The sequence below is a fragment of the Falco punctatus genome (assembly GCF_963210335.1).
Source record: "Falco punctatus genome assembly, chromosome: 14".
In the NCBI taxonomy this organism is placed as follows: Eukaryota; Metazoa; Chordata; class Aves; order Falconiformes; family Falconidae; genus Falco; species Falco punctatus.
In genome coordinates this window covers 23,188,044-23,206,620 of record NC_137594.1, presented here as the reverse complement: position 1 = coordinate 23,206,620, position 18,577 = coordinate 23,188,044, and the positions used below count along the sequence as shown (strand labels likewise).

At 52.3% G+C, this 18,577-nt stretch overlaps 1 protein-coding gene across 4 annotated transcripts in view; it reads right to left on the bottom strand.

The window, feature by feature from the left end:
- The window catches only part of PLEKHG4 (pleckstrin homology and RhoGEF domain containing G4), an 89,427-nt gene extending 71,143 nt beyond the window's left edge, over window positions 1-18,284 (bottom strand). For all 4 annotated transcript variants that reach the window (XR_013931940.1, XM_080411106.1, XM_080411107.1 and 1 more), the window contains exons 1-2: window positions 17,889-18,284; window positions 2,693-2,890 (exon numbers count right to left, since the gene is read on the bottom strand). Coding sequence is in view for 3 of the 4 variants with exons in the window: in XM_080411106.1 (XP_080267232.1) it covers window positions 2,693-2,890; window positions 17,889-17,891 (201 nt within the window). In the remaining variant the exon portion in view is untranslated. The remainder of the gene's footprint in view (window positions 1-2,692; window positions 2,891-17,888) is intronic.
- Between the last annotated feature and the right edge of the window lie 293 nt (window positions 18,285-18,577).

Below are 18,577 nucleotides of genomic sequence, written 5' to 3'. Positions count from 1 at the left end.
AATATGCCCAGCTGAAGCCCATGAACTTGTCTAACACTTCACAAAGCTACTTACACTTCTGTCACTGCAGAGGCTGACAAAAGATCTATCTCTCAAGATTTCCTACAGCAGTCATTCAGACTTTTCCCTTTAGTGTGTTTAGGAAAAGCTCACATGGATCAGCTGAACTATAAACTAAGGAGGAAACACTGCTTTCATTCGGACTCTCTAAAAGGCTGACAAAACTTTTAAAGAACAAGCACCAAAAAACAGTCCTGCATATTTCAGACAGTGAAGACAAAAGAAGGGGCACACAGTTTAGGGGAGATGATGAGTTCACAACAAATGAAAGAAGTAACTCCCAGTAATAAAAATTCAAACAAGCAGACTTCTAAATAAAATATGGAATAGCCTGGGCCCACAAGACCGTACAAGGTACCTAGAGCCTCCCTTGATCTTCCTGTGTTGCTACTTCCGAAAGTGCAAAATCATGAATCAAGGCCAGAAAGGGTCACAAACAAGGACAAAAGGCTCAAGGCATTCAGCTGTGCTCTTTGAGAGGTCTGTGCCTGCACTCTTGCCTCTTGCTGCCCACTCTCCCAGACATTTCACACTTCAGCAAAAGCTCCTGACACCTAATGCTAAGCCCTGGGCAGCCCTCACTGGAGGCAACTGCCCCACACCTTGTGGCTACTGGGCAGGCCAGGGAGTGCCAGGCAGACCCTGAGGCCTCCCCTATTCCTGGGTTTGTGACAGGAGAGTGGCTCTGAGTATGTCTCCTATCCCTACACTCCGACACCCCCACCCCCCCAAACAGCACTGCATGTGTAATACAGCCCCACCACACTGCTTTCGACCTCCAACAGGACACCTCTGCCACCACCAGCCCTCCTGCCTCCACGGCACCTGGGCCCATGCTCCAGGCCAGCCTGGGAGGTCTGTCAGCACCCCCTGAGCTCCTTCAGGGCCCCCTGCCCTCACCTCTCCCGCCTCAGGGACCCTCAGGGCCCACTGCCCTCACCTCTCCCGCCTCAGGGACCCTCAGGGCCCACTGCCCTCACCTCTCCCGCCTCAGGGACCCTCAGGGCCCCCTGCCCTCACCTCTCCCGCCTCAGGGCCCACCGCCTGAGCAACTCCTGCTGACAGCCCCTGGCTCGGCCAAGGCTACTGAGCCCATCAACACAGCCCCGCACTCCTATTGGCTGTCACAGCCGCAGCTGTCCTCCCATTGGCTGCCGGCAGCACAAGGCCCTCCCTGCCACCACACCCCACAGCGGCCTCGGCTGAGGGCAGCCATGGCCCCTGGTGGGCACGTGGCCTCGGGGGCCCTGGGGTGGCAGCGGCAGCCCCCCACACTTCGCCGGCATCCTGCCCCCACACCTCCCCTCTGGGACAGCAGCACGGTGGGCCAGCTCCCCGGCAGGCAGAGGGCCACGCCGACCGAGCTGCTCAGCTCGCAAGCCAGGCTGTGTGCCTTGCTGCCCCCTCCCCCCACCAGCTCGCCTGCCGGGGCGGCGCTGGGCGCTCAGGAGATGGGGGGGGGAGATGGCTAACTCGCCTCCTCCGAGGTGGGGGGCTGCCTGGGGAAAGCTGTGAAACCTCTTGCGATAACGACCAGTTCATACAAACTAAAAGCTTTTTGTTTCTTTAAAGGGGAAAAAGCACACTATGCACCATGGAATTGGAAACTGCAGCTACGTACACCCATGGAGTCATTCCTGCCTGAGTGTTCAGGGTATGAGAGCTGCTCCCCAGAACCCTCACCCACAGCCTTGGATCTCTCCTGGGCTCTACAAACACACAGCTGGCACCAAGCTGAGGCTGGTGACAGCGCAGCAAGACAAAAGCTGCACCAAAACACTTGCCAAGTGACCAGCTCCCTGGGGTTGTTACGTGGATCCTTTGTACGATGGGTGTTTCCCTCCAGCATTTCACCTCCTTGAGACAAATGAGTAACTGACTATTTCAGCTTCTGTTTAATGCTTTTCCTCATCCTGGAAGTCCCTTGCCCTCCAACATGAGGACTTCTATTGAAAGCCTGGCCTCACACACCTTCTAGGTTCGGAGACAAAAAGGCTAGAACGAACCCTAGTTTTAGGTTGTTGAGGCTGGTTGTTGTTTTTTTTTTTCATCTTGCAGACTTTGAGCCAAGTTTGTGATGGAGGCATTTGACTCATCGTTTCTAACATTTTAGACTCCAAACAGTAAAGCACGTTAATCTTGGACTCGTTCTGGCAGTAAATGTAACGTAACTCCTCGGGGCTACTGAGCCTTGCGACCGTTCCAGCAACCATCAAAGGGGAGCTGGAGTTCTGGGAAAAACACCGACTGGCAGCGTTTCACCCCGCACGTCCTCCTGCCAGAGGCGGCACCTGACAGATTCATCCACAGGGCCAGGGAATGGCTGGAGTTAGAAGCCACCCGAGTCAGCTGTATCCAGCAAACACTTTGCTAAACCTCTTCCCCTGAATCCCTTAAGCCTTCTGTTTGGTGCCCCCTGGTTATGGAAGGCGAGGGTGCCACTCCACATCTGATCTCTGCATGGTTGAGCTTCAATAACAATTTCTCAACTGTTTCCCAATTGTCTGCCTGCCCTCCCACCTAGGCTGCCGCACAGATGCGAGCACTTTTTGCCAGCCGCTTTACATATGAGAGCAGAAGGAAAGCTCTCCGAGAAAGCCTTCATAGGCCTTAGAGAGCATGATGTACTCACACAGGCATCCTGCTGAATGCACTGCAGGATGTGCTTGGCTGGAATCAGGAAGTCTATGAGGTAGCGCAGTCCATCCCCACGGTACGTCTTCTCCACCACATCAAAAACTTGGCACAGAACAGTGGCTGCAGTAGCCTCAAATGGAGGGTAGAGTGCTGATAACGTACTCTGAATGCAACCATCCAGCGACTCCGAGTCCTGCCAAGAGAGAAAGCGTTAGTGGTGCCCTGCCACTACGCTCCGGTGCCCTGCCAAACCCAGGAGCCCAGCCACTTCCAAATGCAGGAGGAGAGGAGATCAAAGGAGCAAACTGCTGTCCTTTCTAGCTTCTTTTGGCACCAGCGATTCCAGGTAAACACAAAAAGGCTCTTCCAAAATGTGAGTGGAGTGCTTGCAGAGTGCTGTGCACAGTGGCGAGATTTCCCAGCTTTTGCTTACGCAGCAAGTCCCGACTGCGCTGGGTGGGGCTGCCAGTAAACCATCGCCACGGCACGTGAGCGCGTGCGAGCGAGCGGGAGTATCGTGGGGCGGACGGATCGGCAGGCCCCGTGCTTTGGATACCCGGGGCTGGAGATGCCACCCAGCACCTGGATACCTTAAAGCCCACTGTTATGCTCCTCAGTGGGCTAAGGGGAGTTGCAGGGGCAAGAGCCAGGCTGAAGCTCCCCAGCCTGCTGTGCTCTGACGTCCCTGCACAGAATAAGCTGCCAGAGCTGTCTGGTACTGGTGAAAGCCACTCACCAGTGCAATTCCTCATTATTCACAACTGTTTGGCTGTCATGAAAGGCTCACTCCAGGAGCCGGGAATTTTCAGCAGCGAGAGATGCCCCGCAGCAGGATCCACAGCCTGCATGTGGACAGGGTTTGGTGCCTGAGCACACGCATCAGTACGTAGGATGCCCGTTTCCTGCTTGGGTATCAGAGGCAACGGCTTCCCTGCTTCCACCTTTATTCAGGAGAACCTGCCAGCCAGACCCTGCCCACGGGTCAGGACCAATTCCAGTGCTAGAAGCCAAATTCTGATCTACTGCATAGGTGTAAATCAAGAGAGCTTGCCAAAAAATAGTAACAAAATAAATCTGTACACATCTAGAAAGAGGATCAGGATCCCCTCTTTCCTTTCTATTTTAGAGGGGACCCCTCTGGCTAACTGGTAGCCACTGGGAGTGAGTTTTTCTACAAAACCAATGAAAGTTTACTCAGGTGTCTGGCCAGATCCTCATCTGATCTAAATCCACCTCCTTTTGCTAGAGACAAGAAAAGCATTTCAGCCACTGGCCCAGAAGCCCTACAGCCTCCTGCAGAGCAGGAACAGCTGCATGGACAGGCTTGAAAATATACCACAGTCCCACAGCATGGCTGAGAGAGAAAGTTAAGCAAAGCAGGGCCACAACAGCTTACACTGCCACTGGGTAACAGTAGGATGAAGGGATCAGGAGGAAGCAAACCGTTTCGCTTCCTCCACTCCAAGGGAGCACATGCTCATTGCTCCTGGTACCTCCACTGGCTTGTGAAAATGCAACAGTCTGAGAGAAGCCTGAACCAACCTGCAGCCAGAACAGAGGTGAACCCTTCCCATCTCTCACAGCTCAATGATCTTAAAATTCCTCCTTTAGAGGCTTGGGTGTTTGAAGCACAATATAAACTCCCTGCTCTGTTGTAAAGCATTCCTGTAGGACAGCCTGCAGGATTGCACAGGAGAGATGAGAATGCCCAGGCAACGCCTCCACCATCCCTGGCAGCCCTGAGCTGGCAGGACGCAGGTGACAGGCAAACCACACACTGCCCGTGGCACGGCACCGCTTTGTTACTTTTTTTGCTGTTTCCCCTGATGTCAGCAACAAGCAAGACTAAATGGCAGCAGGCTCCTCAAGTGCTCGCAACTCTTCCAAGAGACCAGCTGCCTCCTGCAATACCCCTCAAGGTCAATGCAACCAGATAAACAGAAATTAAGGAGCTATTTTTCATATTCTTAACCCAAGGACTCAAAAAGCAGGAACCCTGTGTGCGCGCTTCCAAGCGTTGAATGCCGGGACCAAGCATTTAACCCAGTCCTAAATGGGAGGAGAAGGCTGTTTTAAACAAGCTTCTTTCCACTCAGAAAAGAACAACCTAAAGCCTCAGCTTTTATTCCATTAATTGAAGTGAAAACCCTGGAAGCTCCCAGGCACTTCCTTCCCTGCAGGAACAGGACTTCAGAGAAAATCTTCCACTAGATATCGTGGGGGTCAACGTAAAACTTCCAAGAGCCTCCAAGAACCTGCAGCTCTCTGCACAGTTCTGGACAAGACTGTCCCCATGCACGGTTACAAGGAGAGAACTCGGCAGAGTTCAGAAAACATAAGAAGAGAAAGCAGGCTGATGGGAACTGTGGACTGAGTTGTGCAGACCCAAGAGGACAGCCTAAATAAGAAATGTTCCCTTTACATGGTATCCTGGACCTGCTAGAAAAGGCATGGAGGGGGAAGGGTAGGGAAATGGGTATGGAGCCCAGCATAAAGCATGTCAGTTAGACATCCACCTAATACCGCTAAATACCGACATAATGCACTGAACACTGTACATCATTCCTCTCCTGAGCTCTTGTGAAATGACAGAGGCCTAGCGCAGCCAGCTGAAGGTGAGCACAGCTCCAGGAACCTCTGTTGACACCAGCCTGTCCCAGCAAGTGCCGGTGGCCTTGTCAGACAAAACTGGCCTTCACCCAGGTGTTTGGCCACTATCACAGTAGCTTTACTGCTGGCAGCATTTGACAACAGTTTTCCTCCGACCTTCCACAGCCCACAGGTTCAAAATATCATCAAAACCAGCTGGGGTTGGTTCTGTGCCATCTTCTGCCCCCCTACCCTGCTTGAGCAAAATTCTTTCAGATATCAATCCTCCCCACCAATGAAATTTAAGTCAACTCTTGCAAATAAAACAAAGAAGTCAAAATATTTGCACATGAGTCAGTGCATCGCTCTAAGGTTCTCACACCATTCCTGCTGCCTTAGCAAAGTCTTCACAAGACAATTATTAACATTGGCACTGAATCAAAAATCCTTTATATGGTTAAAATAAACCAAGTCGTATATTATCCTTTCCTTAGTAAAATACAGAATAACCATAGCCTGTAGCCATTGCAAAGTTCAGTGCTAACAGGGCACTCCTTAACACAGAGACTTTAGCTCTCTCTGGCTAGACTATACCACAGAGCCATGATAGCTGTGCAGGCGTAAAAGGGACAGAAAGAAGGTTTCAATGTCCACCATTTGGTAGAAAAAGGAGATGTTTTTACCAGTCTCTGCTAATTCCACATGAAAAGCCCCAAACAGGGAGCAAATTCCCACATCCCCTGATGCTGCATGTGATTGTAACACCAGCATCCTTGGGCAGCTGCAGAGCAAGGATGGCTGCAGCCTCTGTGTGCCGCAGATGAACACAGAGGCAACACTGCTTTTCAGTGCTCCCACCTACCCAGGGTGATCTCCCAGGGGCAGGTCCTGCCCAGGTGGATGGTGAAGAGTGGCTGAGCCTCAGAAGTCACCTTGAAACACAGAGGGTGAAACATGGCTTGGAGCCTGCAACAGCAGCAGATTCTCCTCTGATCATGGACTCATTAAACCAATGCACAATCCTAGGGATGGGACTGCTTATTTTTACTAATTAACTTCTCAGATTGCAAGGTGGCCTGAGGAAAGGGCCTCTGCAAGGGCTGCAAGAGGCCGCATGGTCCTGCTGTTTAATGCTGGAGCACAGATGGCCAGCCTCACACATCTGGCCTGCGGGCAGTGTCTGCTGCCACACACATGTAAGAGCCATGGTTTGGAGGCACAGGGAACTCATACCAACCAGCTCAAGACAGCAAGAGAAAGGCATAGCATCCTGCACTCCAGTGCCTGATAAACCTGGTCTAGAGCCCATCCTACTTACAAACCACATCTCTTATCTCAAGAGGAAACGACACAATCCTCAAGCAGGAACGAGGAGAAATCTTTGCAACCCAGGACAGCACCCGCAGAGGAGAACAAGCTAAACCCAGCAAGGATCCAAGGACAGGGCACTCCTGCCCTGGCAGACTTCCATTTCAGGCAGCCCACAGCAGCCCCTGAGAGCTGGCAGAGCCCACCACAGGAGCCTCCTCCGGGGACTGCAGATCTCAGGCTTCCCTGCCTCCAACAGCATTGCCACATCCCCCTCACAGGAAGGGTCCTGGACACTTGCTCCTTTCCAGCCACACAGCACAAACACTAACGGAAGCGTTTTCCAAGCAAGCCAAAGAGCATCTCTCCAAGCAAAAGGCATCTTTGGGACTCAAATGCTGCTTTGTCAATAGCATGGGAGGACCTATGAACCCCAGCTCCCTGCCACCACTCCGCCACACACTCACCACCCCCCTGAAACAGAAACATGCTTTTAAAATAACTCCTCCATAAATCAAGGCGCTAAATAAAGCCCAGGTTAAGGTCATGTCCGGCCATACCAGCTTTCACTGTTCCTCAGCTGGGAACCAGCTGCCGGTGCAGGGGCTGGAGCACAGCGAGGGAAGCAGCACATAGGGATGGGATGGACTTCGTGGGCAGAGCGGTGTGATGTCAACAACCTAGCACGGTCCCAGCTGGCGAGGCAGGAGAGGAGGGAGAGCCCAGGAGGGCTTCACTGGGCTTGGATCTGAACAGGGGCAGAGATGAGCAGGGTGGGGTGGGCTGCCCTCCCTCCCCTGCATATAACAGGAACTACAGATGCTGTGAAATGAACAGAGCAATAATGGATGTTGTGGCAGAGCTCTGCTGCTCAGCCCTAAGAGCCCCTCTCCCCATCACAGACTGCAGCAAGAACCAGGAGTTGGGGACAGACGAGGTTACAAGTGCCTGGGCAGAAGTCCCGAGCCAGGACTAGCCAGCAGGCAGCAGGAAGAGGAGCCCGGGATCAGTCCCCTGCTCAGGGGACACATCACCTCTCCTGGCACAAGCAGCCACTGCAGGATGGGTGGGGAGCCTGCCAAGAGGCATCTGGAGTAACCAGGAGCTTCTTGGGCTTTTGTCAGTGCATGGATTGAATTTTCTGCCTCCCTTTGTGGGCACAGAGAGAGCTACATAGCAGCCTCAGCCACTGGGAACTCCTGCCATGCTACATTTCTTTCTGACTTGGGACTCAGCTTCTTCCTCTGTGGGACCTGCTGCTCACCAATTAAGTCTGAACCCTGGAGAGCCTCCTACAGGTTTGGAGACCAAGAAGTCAGCCTGCTTGGGGAGCAGAGAGGAGACCGCTAGGGTTACAGAGCTTGTGCAGCATCAGAATACCAGTGCTCTCCCAGCAAGCACCAGGGGCAGTAACCCAAGTGGCTCTGGACAATGCAAGTCGGTGCGGGGACGGGCTGCAACCCACAAAACCTTGGCAGCACTTTCCCTACAGCTTACCCCAACATCTTCATAAGAAGTCAGCGTCTTGCCTAAGAATTTTGTCTATAAAATGCTAAGTCTTGGTCAAGGAGACCATGAAGAGGCACAGATCTTCCCTGCTGACAGCCCAGGTGCTGTCTGGAGACTCCTAAAATCTATTAGCATGGTGAGGCCAGACTAACTGTTTGATTAAACCATGACTTATGGCAGACAGTGCTCATTTCTAGTGGGTTGGACGGGCCCACGTAACATGCTGAGGATTCATCCTGCAACAGGAATTTAGCTAAAGGACCTGCAGCTTTGCTCTGAGAAACCAGGACTGCCATCTGAGCAGCTGAAGAATGAAACTACATATCCCAACATGCTCCAGTGAAATCCAGTGCTTGCCATGGCTTGGCAGAGCAAGGAGCATAGCTGGGTGGTGGAGCAGAGCGGGCAGGCTGCAAGCACAGCGAGTGGTGCCATGGTACGCGCAGCTCTAAGTCACTGAGCGCCTCGGCTCCTGCTCTGCAGGGCAACCTTCCAGCAGCTCCCGCAGCTTTGCCCTCCTTCTGCCAGCTGCCCGGAGCCTGGCCACATCCTGCATGCACCCACCTTCTCCCCTCTTTCCCAGGCACTGACGGACAGACAGTGTGAAGGCAGGACAGAGGAGACAAGTGTCTGCAAAGGTGAAGGGAAGGGACAACCCAACTCTCCCACACCCCAGAAATGGAAAGTAGAAACAGCAGCGAAACTGGGAAGAGGCAGAGCTCCAGGCAGCACAGTGCAGCACCTGCCCACGGCCCCCAGCCAGCTTTGAGACTGGGGGAAAAAGGAGCACACAGCAGGCGCTGAGCAGGGCCGGGTTAGCTGGTCCCTCCACCAGCAAAGGCTGCTGTGCTGTGCTGCACTGCTTGGCTGGAGGCTGCTCAGCTCTCAGCTGACGTGAGAAACCGCATTTCCAGTAAAAACAGACCTCTGGGCTTTCCACGAAGCCTTTCCACTTTCTGACACAAAGCTGAAAGCCAGGCCTCTTTGCCTTTAAAAATGAGACATTTCTGTATTCAAGAAGGTCTTTGGCTAAAAACAAGGCTTGTTTTTCTGACAAAATCTGAGATTTCCCACTCCATTTCTGCAGGGAGGAGGACCCTCCCAGCCTCATTTCCTGAGCCGCTCTAATCACAGCGGCAATGAGTTCAAGAGAGAAAAATCTTCCCAGAGCATGTGCCAGCTCCCCCCTCTGCTGCTCACTCTGAGGCTCAAGGGGAGGCTGAGAGGAGGGCGCCTGCCTTCGGCACCCTGCCTGCCTCTAGATGTTTTCGCTAAAATAATGTACTATTAAGTGGCGCAGCTATAGGCAGGCATTCCCACTGCTGTAATTACACCACCTTCCTGTGAGATAACCAGGAATGGTTCTACCTGCTCTTTGAGCTGTTATTTTAGGCTTTTCAGGGAGTAAAGCACAGCACCCAGTTCCACTTGGAAGGAAAATGTTTGCCGTCTCACCCAGGCCAGCTTTGCTCACGGGCTGTACCTCTGAAAGCAAGCTGCCTTCTGCACGCCGCCATGGGTTCCCTTGCACAGGGCACAGCTGTACCCGGCTTGGCTCCCCTGCCACTGGGGCAGGCAGGACGGCTCCACAGCCTGTGGATAAACCAGCTCCTACAGCCTTGCAGGGAGTGGTGCTCTACAGACAGAGCTCAGAGAATCGTTTCCAGATGCCTCCCTCTGTTCCCCCGGCCCTTTTCTGGGTTGACGTGGCTGCTGCAGCCAAAGCAGCTCCTACTGGGCAGCGTGCGGGATTATCATTCCAGGCACTGCAGGAAAACAAGCGCTTGGAAGCGATTAACTCATGATCTCTCATTTAATTAAACAAAGGGAAAAAATGATGTATTTGCTTTTCGTCTCTGAGGTCCTGCCTCTGCGCATGCCGTAGGTCTGGGCGTGCTCAGCTGGTGAAAGGCAGGCCCAAAGCTGATCGATCCCCCTGCCAGCCCAGGGCTGGGTTGTTTTCACTCAAGGGGGTCAACCCAGATTGCTTTGAAAGCGAAGCATGACCTCCTGCAAGCTTCAAGGTTGGAGCTACTGCACAGCTACGCCAGCACAGTCCTTATGCTGGAGCAAAAGGCAGGAAATAGATGGCAGAGGCAACCTGGTACAGGTACATCCCTGGCTGTGCACCACACTTCAGGTGGCCAAGTGCAGGCATTGGAATATGGCAACACAACCAGCAACAGTCACCTGAGCCTGCTCCCCAGTCCCAGACCCTTGCAGCCCAGCAGGGTGATGACAGTGACAGAAGAAGCAAACCTGCTCTTAACATGCCCAAACCCCAATATTCACCCTTGCCAAAGATGTGTCCTGGCACAGTCATTCAGGGAGGAAAGCCTGTGCACCTGGAGAAGGAGAGCTTTCCCCAGCCCTCCACTTCCATGTGCCCCCAAGGGAAGCCGGACACGCATGGCGGCTTGCACAGCAAACTCTCTGCAGCTCAACCATCTCCAGACCTTCTTGGGGACCAAGCCTGACCAAACATGGCTTCCCAAAGAAAATGGTACCATATGCCTTCAGACACAGCAGTCTGGCACCTCTTCCCACCAGAGCTCTCTATTCACATTACTCCTCTCTACCCTTTCCTTTAGATTTTCATACTCCAGCTTCTCTGGAGCAGGGCCTGTGACTTTCTCCTTTGCCTGTGCAACACCCAACACATCAGAAAACACAACAGAAGCACAGCAGACAACTGCTGAACAGATTAAAGAGGCCAAAGCGGGGATGAAACATTGACCCACAATCCAAGAAAGTAATTTTATAGCCAGAGAGCAGCAGAACTGATTGGGGGTAAGCCTTTCCTCGCAGGGATGTCCTGCTCGCAACTGAGCTTTCAATGAACTGAGCAGGAGGCAGGTCTTACCCAGAGCACCAAATGAGCCTTGCTGCCAGAGACCTGTTACTTTCTATTAGCAATAGATCAAGGAGATGATAGAGGTGTTTAAAGGGCAGCTGAGAGAACAGACCAAAGCCCTGTCCTTAAACAGACATCTTCCAGCTGAAACAAGGGCCTGCAAGTGGATGAGAAGAGCTGCGTATAAAACACCATCCTACAGCTGGAGACCAGCTTATTTTGGTTTAGTTTAATCAAGGGATTAAGTCCTTAATCTGAAATAACTGTCTAAGCACAGATTTTTTTAAAATATCATTGGCATAGATCTAACCATGCAATTCATTAGCAAAGTCATACTCCGTGTGATGCAAAGCTTTGGGTACTTTTACAACACCTTTCCCAGCAACAGACTCATGCTGGAAGAGCCTGAGCACGTGGCGGCTGTGGCTTCACTGCCCAGCATTAGCTGCATATGCCTCTCCCCCTCATCGAGCAGGGCTGTCCTCTTCATTCCCACTACCAGACTGCACAGGCTGCCCTGGCTTGGGCACTGACAGTCTGGCCGTAGTGCCACATGCCATGGTCCAGCCAGGGATCTCTGCATTCAAAGTGTCATGTTCCTAGAACAGGCTTGCTAAATTCTGTTAGATATCATAGAGCCAAGAATTTCCCAGGCCACTTCTATACAAGTCTTGGGACATTACAGCAGACTCTTTCCTTACAGGGCTCTTCTTGCAGATGTACTAAAATCTTTCTCTCTGCTACCCAACAGAAGAAATTGCTTGAGCTTGTTCACCTTATTAACTACTGTATTTACTCCACTCTCAACAGCAGGCATCTGGCAAGCTGACCTGAGCAGTAGCATCTTGTACCCCTTACAATTCATGCCTAACATCTATCAAATAACAGGGCACTCCAGGCAGATGAAAGATTTGTTTATACCAGCCAGCTATAAAATACCCTGGGTAAAGTCTTAGCCAAACAGTTCAGCTCATTTTAACACCTTTTAGTCAGAGGCATTAGGCCATAGCCAACACCTCGTGTTCAGACACCCATCTGGGGGCATCTTACAACAGATGGACAGCCTCCTGTGCTCAAAGAGAAAATGATAATCCTTCAGCAGGACAGCTGACAAGTGCCAAAAACGATTGCCACAGGGTCAGCATTTAGATTATTACTTATGTGCCAGTGTTACACACATCTAGGCTCACATTTAGATCTCATCCCTTCCTCTGCAAGGTGCATGAGCTGCTAGACAGGCTCCTGTGGGGACTGCTGGATTCTCCATTTCTTGCAGCCTCCATAATTGAGGGTGGATGCCTCCATGGGGCCTTGTGATGCCTCCAAGAAAAGATCATATTTTAGATAAAGAGCTCCCAGACTCAATGTGGGAGCTAGGTAAGACAGTATCCCATAACAGATGATCCGTAGTTCCTTTTGGCCTTAAACACACTGTATTACCACGTATTCATGAAATACAAAGTCCTGATATATCAATAGGGAACAGAAACTGCTGTGAAGCCGCTCTTCAATTCCTAGGAGGGGCTGGCTGACCACGTGAGAAAACAGTAAGTGTGCAGGGACCTTCCTTGAAGGAGCACATCCCCATGCACCTCTGATATGAGAGAGCAGCTGGCAGCAGTGATCAGGTACCACCTCTGAGGAAGAGGCTGTGAGGAAGAATCAGCCAGAAGGACAGAGCAGGCAGCCCAGAGGTGACAGTGGCTATGCCAACTCAGCCCTGGGTTGCCACAAGAAGCATCAGTCTGTGCCCCACAGGGAGATGTGCTCCTGGTCAGAGGGCCCCAGATTTGCTCCAAGGCTCTCCAAGCTCACTAGGGAACCGACACATCCATGCTCAAGCTCTCCTGCCCCTGAGCAGGCAAGCCTGAGACTTCAGAGCCGAATGAAAACATTTCCCCTATATTCAGATACAGTGCTAAATGTATGCCTCCTGGAAAGCTAAGTAAATCAGTTATAAATTCAATGCATTGCTTTTACTAAACTCCCGAGTTAGAAAGGAGTAAATACAGGCTTTTAAAGCTACTCTCTTTGTAGGGTTGGTTTTTTTTCCAAACAGAAAACAGTCTCACGTGTCCCATTATTTCCATACATATCAAAGGAGGGTGGAGATTTAACTAGTGATTTCTAAAAGACATCTTTGTGCACAGAAGGGATGTATGCCAAAATGTGGGTGGTTATAAGCCCAAACACAAAGGAGAATACATCCACAGGCATTTTTCCCCTTGATCCATTAACGGGTCTGCATACCAGCCTCCTGAGCATATGAGAAGGACCTTGTTCAAAAGGTAAATGTATTCAGAAAGATGACAACAAACAGCAAATAATCCACATCCTTTAACCATGTTGGAGGCTCAGCAGCACTAGGTTTTTGTCAGGAGCCACTGAGATTTGACAGGCAGCCTCAGGGAAGGTGTCCTCCTGAAGGAACCTGCTCAGGAAGCCTCACAACTCCTTCTCCTGCAAACATGCCACACCTAACGCAGGCTGAAAAGCTCAAGGTGGACACCTAGCTCAGATCACCAGAACTTCTGCAGCTTTTCTTCACACCACGCAAACCACCATCCAGCCACAGCATCGCAACACACTGGGGGTGACCACAAGGCCCCATGGAGGCTTCCCTCTACCTCCCCCATCAGCATCCAGGAGGAGCAGATGCAAGCCTTTACCTGGTCCCTGCTTCTCTTCAGCGGAGCCATTTGATTCCATTCAAATCAATGGCTGGTTGCACCAGTTGGAGCAAGGGTTCATCCTGGGCATCCCAGCCTGATGGCAGGATGGTAAATTTGAGCAGACAGAAAGCCTTTCAGATTCATTCTGTGCTGCTTTGATCTTGGAAGTTTCAGCTTGGTGTCCAGTGGTGCAAAAAATAGGATACGTATGAAACCAGCCAGGAGCACTTACCACAAGAAAGGCCTCATTTCTTTTGTTAATTTTTTAATGAAAGACTAGGCCAGCCAACAGAGATGAGGCCCTCTGTGTGGCAGAGAGGTATTAGCATGGTCAAAACTTCAGAGTCAGCAAGGGCACATCCACTCACTTCTCTGAGCTGCAACCCAGGTATCATGAGTTGTGCAGAAAGCGCAGAGCATCCCACCACAGGAGCAGCGGCTTGCCCTAGCAGGCTGCCCTGGCTTTTTATTGCTCTTCAGTCAGCAACACGTCCAGCCCTGGTGCTGCTGCTTGCTCTTTCAGACCTTGGCTACACTGAGCTCTGCAGGACAGGAACGGGGGGTTCCATCATGAGTAGGCAGCCAGGAATAGGAACAAAAGGTGCTCTGATATTGAATGCCCACAGGTGAGATGAGTTTATAGCTTCTACAGAAGACAGCTTGACTGTTTTAGCAGAGATTTTGGGCACTTTAGTACCAAAGGGACCTGTAGCCCCGTGTGTCTGTGACTTCCTCCCACACTCAGCACAGATGCTCAGGTTTAGGCTGTGCTCACAGCCTGTAGGATGGTTCAGTTTTGCACAGATTGGCTCCAGACAAGGTTATGTTCAAGGTGAAGCTAGAAAATTAGGCTCCAGGAACTGAACGGCTGTGACTGTACTCCAGTATTTAGAAGCAGGCATGCTGAGTGGCTATCTTTTCTGAAATGACCAGCAGCAAGATGCTTACAAGGCTGTCATGTTATGATCTCTTCTGCTAGCAAGATATACCCTCAGGGCTGACTGTGCACGTAGTAGATGGTCAGCAGCATGGCCAGAGGTGCTTATGCTACAGGATGCTGATTTTCAGAAAATAAGCGCCAACACTCAGCCTACAGTCCTCCTTGGACATCTGTGGCATCTCACCGTAAGCACTTGCTGTCTTGCATTCCCACCTGGTACCAGAACATATTTGGCGATTGCTGGGAAGAGGTAGATGGACACAGCTGGCCTGTCACCTGCATTTAGCCATTATTTTTATTGCCACAATGAACAGCATGTTCACCTGCCCAGCATTTTTTTGAAAGATGCTAGGCAAAATGCACAAGTTGTCATCCTTGTTACCCCAGAGAAGATGCTTTCAAGCCACTTCCATGTGCTCAGGATTACGTCTCTGGGCTTTGTCTGTGTTCCAACATCTTGCTCATGGCTTTGGCACAGAAATAAAGAAAGAAGATCCCCAATGCTTAAAGCTCTTTGTGATTCCCAGACTCATTTCCTTTCCACCCCAGGAGAAGACATAACCAGAGGATAAAAGAAAGACTCTATTTTCTGCTGAAACCTATCTTCTCTCCTGCCAGCATAGAGGTGCCACCTGAACTCCTCTGCAAGAAGACACCAGCATTTGCACACCTTTTGATACACACAAGCTCTGCTCTACATGTCTGCATGATGGCTGGAGACTTGGAGCGTGCCACCATATGAGAGGAGCAGCCCAGGCGCACAGTTGTGGGACGCTCACTGAATTCACACACTGGGTCCACAGTGCCCCAGCTCCCATTGAAAAGCAGCAGCAATCATCCTAGCAAGGGTGGAAAAGCAGCCCTGGGCTCCCTGACCAGCCGCTGCAGCTTGAGCAACTTCCTGGAGAGGAAGCTGTCCTTCACAGCCTGGGAATAGAGGCTAGGAACCAGACCCGCGCACCGTGCCGTGAAGGAGCAGGGCTATTGCTTGCTTTGCCTCCAACCAACCCACCCACCCAAGAGCACAGGGGCTTGCATCTGCCTGGGTGGATGCACCTCAGGCAGGGCACGCTGTGTTCTGGCCATATGCCCTGACCATCTCCTGCGCCCCAGCCAGCATCAGGCACCAGGCAAGGTGAAGCTCACTCCGCCTCCCATGGGGAAGAAATCCCTCCATGGAGGGAATGAGGGGAGATCCCCAGCCATCAAGGCAGTGATGGGATCACCAGGGTAGGCAGAGCCCAGCCAGGCTCCTGCCTTGCTTGCACCATGGGGTTTTCACAGCTGCAAAAATCACTTCTAGTGGAAGTGGGCTGCTCTGGCCTAGGTATATTACACGTTTGGTGCTTTAGGCATCCTCCAGCTGCAACAATCCTCCGCATCTATACACACACCATATCATCCCTAACACTGAAACATGGCAGACACTCTGTGAGGAGGAACCACCTGCCTCACACAGAACAGGGCAGCCAGCAGTAGCACAGTGCCAGACCTCCATCAGAAGCCACGCCTTTGGGAGTCCTGCAGACGGCCAGAGGCCACGGGGAAGTGTCATGCAGGCCAACAGTGGCCCACATTCACTTAGATGCAAATCTTTTGCTTTCAGGGTTTGATTGACTTACCAGGACACCACAAAACTCAAGTGAAACAGAACAGGTTGGAGCTACAGTCACAACTCAGCTGCTCACAAAAATGTACCTCCCAAAATGCAGGCTGGTCTAGCGCAGTATTGAGAACTGACACCTGCCATGGAGCGCAGGTACCCGTAGTGTGGCTAGTGCCCATTGCTGGGTCTGTAGCAGCTTGGTCTCTGGTTCCTGCTCTTTGCAGCTGCCAAGCCTAAACTCAGCACCTGAGAGGCACATATCCCTCCTTAGCAGCAATGCATGGTCCCTGCATGCCCACAACCCACCACAGCACCTGGACTGGCCGTGCCACTGCTCCACACAGCTTTTGCATCACACATTAGAACTAGGTGAAGGAGGACCTGAACTGGGGATGAAGCACTTGGGAATCAGAAAGTCACTTCCAGCTTGCAGGAGCAGAGTAGCAGCAGCCAGTCTCTGCCTCAGGCCTCCTGGAGCAGAGCTTTGCAATTGCTGGTCCAGCCCCTATGGCAAAATGCAGCCCACGGGACTGCAAGGGATGGCATCCACCCTGCACAGCTCCAGACAGTGCTCTCCTTTGATTTCAACTTCCTACAATAATCAGCAGAGCCAAAAAATTGCCAGGAACATACTAGGCATGGAGTAAGGGAAAGAAGTCTCCTGGCTGAGGTGGAGAAGTGGAAGAAGCAAGATGCCTGCAGGTCTCCAGAGCAGCATGAGAAAGGGGAGTACACCACAGCTCTGACATGGGCACATGAGGAGATGGAGTGCCACAGGGTCCTCTGCAAAGGAGTTGGAGGGTGGCAAAGGGGAAGAGACAAGGGTCTATAAGCTTAGCTTAGGTTGCAGAAACCAGAAGTAGGGCAATTCATCCTTCAATGAAAGCCAAGCTTCTCCAGGCTCGAAAGCTGAACTTTAAAGAGCAAGTCACTGCCAGGCACAACAGCAAGGCAAGCTGCTTGTCCCCCTCATGGACTTTGTTCCCTCTGCTGTGGAGAAAGAGCCCATGACACAGTGTGACACATCCAGGAGACTGAGGGCTGCTGGGCACAGGGATCCCAGCCCGAGCCCAGGAACAAACCATCAGAAGCCAGCCTGGTTCTCAGTGGGATCTCACCACAGGACTAGCAAACTCCCCAGCCTCTGCCACCCCAGGGCTAGGCACCTCTGCAGGGCAGCACCAGGGAGTCAGGGTGCTCGGCTGCCCGGCTGGGGTCACCAGTCTCTCCCCTCCCCAAAGAAGAATCCCCATGTGCAGAACTTGAACTGAGAGGGAAGGATCCCTGCCTGGGTGGGAGACAAGAAGCTGATGCTCTCCCCTTCCCCAGGCTCTGCAAGGGGGCAGTGCCCACAGCCCCAGAGCAGGGCTGGCAGAGAGCGAAGGCAGGAAAGCCCAGCATCCAGGCAGCCCAAAAGACAGGGCCCTGCCTGACCTGCCCCATCCCAGCTCCTAACTCCAGGACTGTACCCCGATAGGCACCCTGGAGGGGGTCTGTGCCAACAAAAGCCCAGTGTCCCTGCAGCCACCGTCCGGGACTGGCACCCAAGGGGACAGAGTGCCATCCGAGTAACGCGAAGTGCCAGAAAAGCTGGTTCCCAGTCCCGGCATGAGCACTGTGCGCTGGCTCCAGGCAGGCTGCCCCGATAGTAGCTTCATCCCGCGCAGCCCTGCTCGTGCCCAGGGTGAGAGCCCTTTGCAGAGATTTCCTTACCATGTTCCTGGCCTCCTTTATTCCCCCTCACTTCCAAAGGCAGCGTTTTTTCTCTTTTTCCTCCATGTGTGCGATGGGGCGTCTCCTCTCCGTCTCTCCCCTCCAACTTGAACCACTGAAGCACTTTGAGTCCTGCACTGTAATCCAAGCCCTCACCGCCCCCAGCACAGCTCCAACTAATCTAACTCATGACACTACCGGGGCTGAGCAGGGGACCTCGGAGGTTTCTCTGACAGCCAACTCGAGCGCTGGACGGCAGAGGGGCACAGCGAGTGCAGGGTGCTGCGCTCCCCAGCCCTGCCGGGACCTTACGGACGCAGGCAGAGCCAGCAACGATCACAGGCTGCTTGTTACAGCATCGCAGCTATCTGCGTCCCTCAGAGCGCCTGGCCCTCTGCACAGACCTGCTTAATGCAGATGCTTCGTGGCAGGGAGCTGCCTTCGCCCGGGAAGATCTGAAGAGCTGCTAGAGGAGAACAAGCCCACAGCAGGCATCCCGAGAAGGTCTCCAGCTTCCCAAAGAGGTTTCCAGCAAAATCCTCCACCCGCCTCCTCTTGGCTTGCTTTTCTCTAAGTCCAGAGAAGTTTCTGCACTCCGCAAGATCCTGAGGCAGCGCTGTAGGTTAAGCAAAACACTGAGAAATTTAAAAAAAAAAAAAAAGTACTCCGAAATATTGTTTTTCTAACTT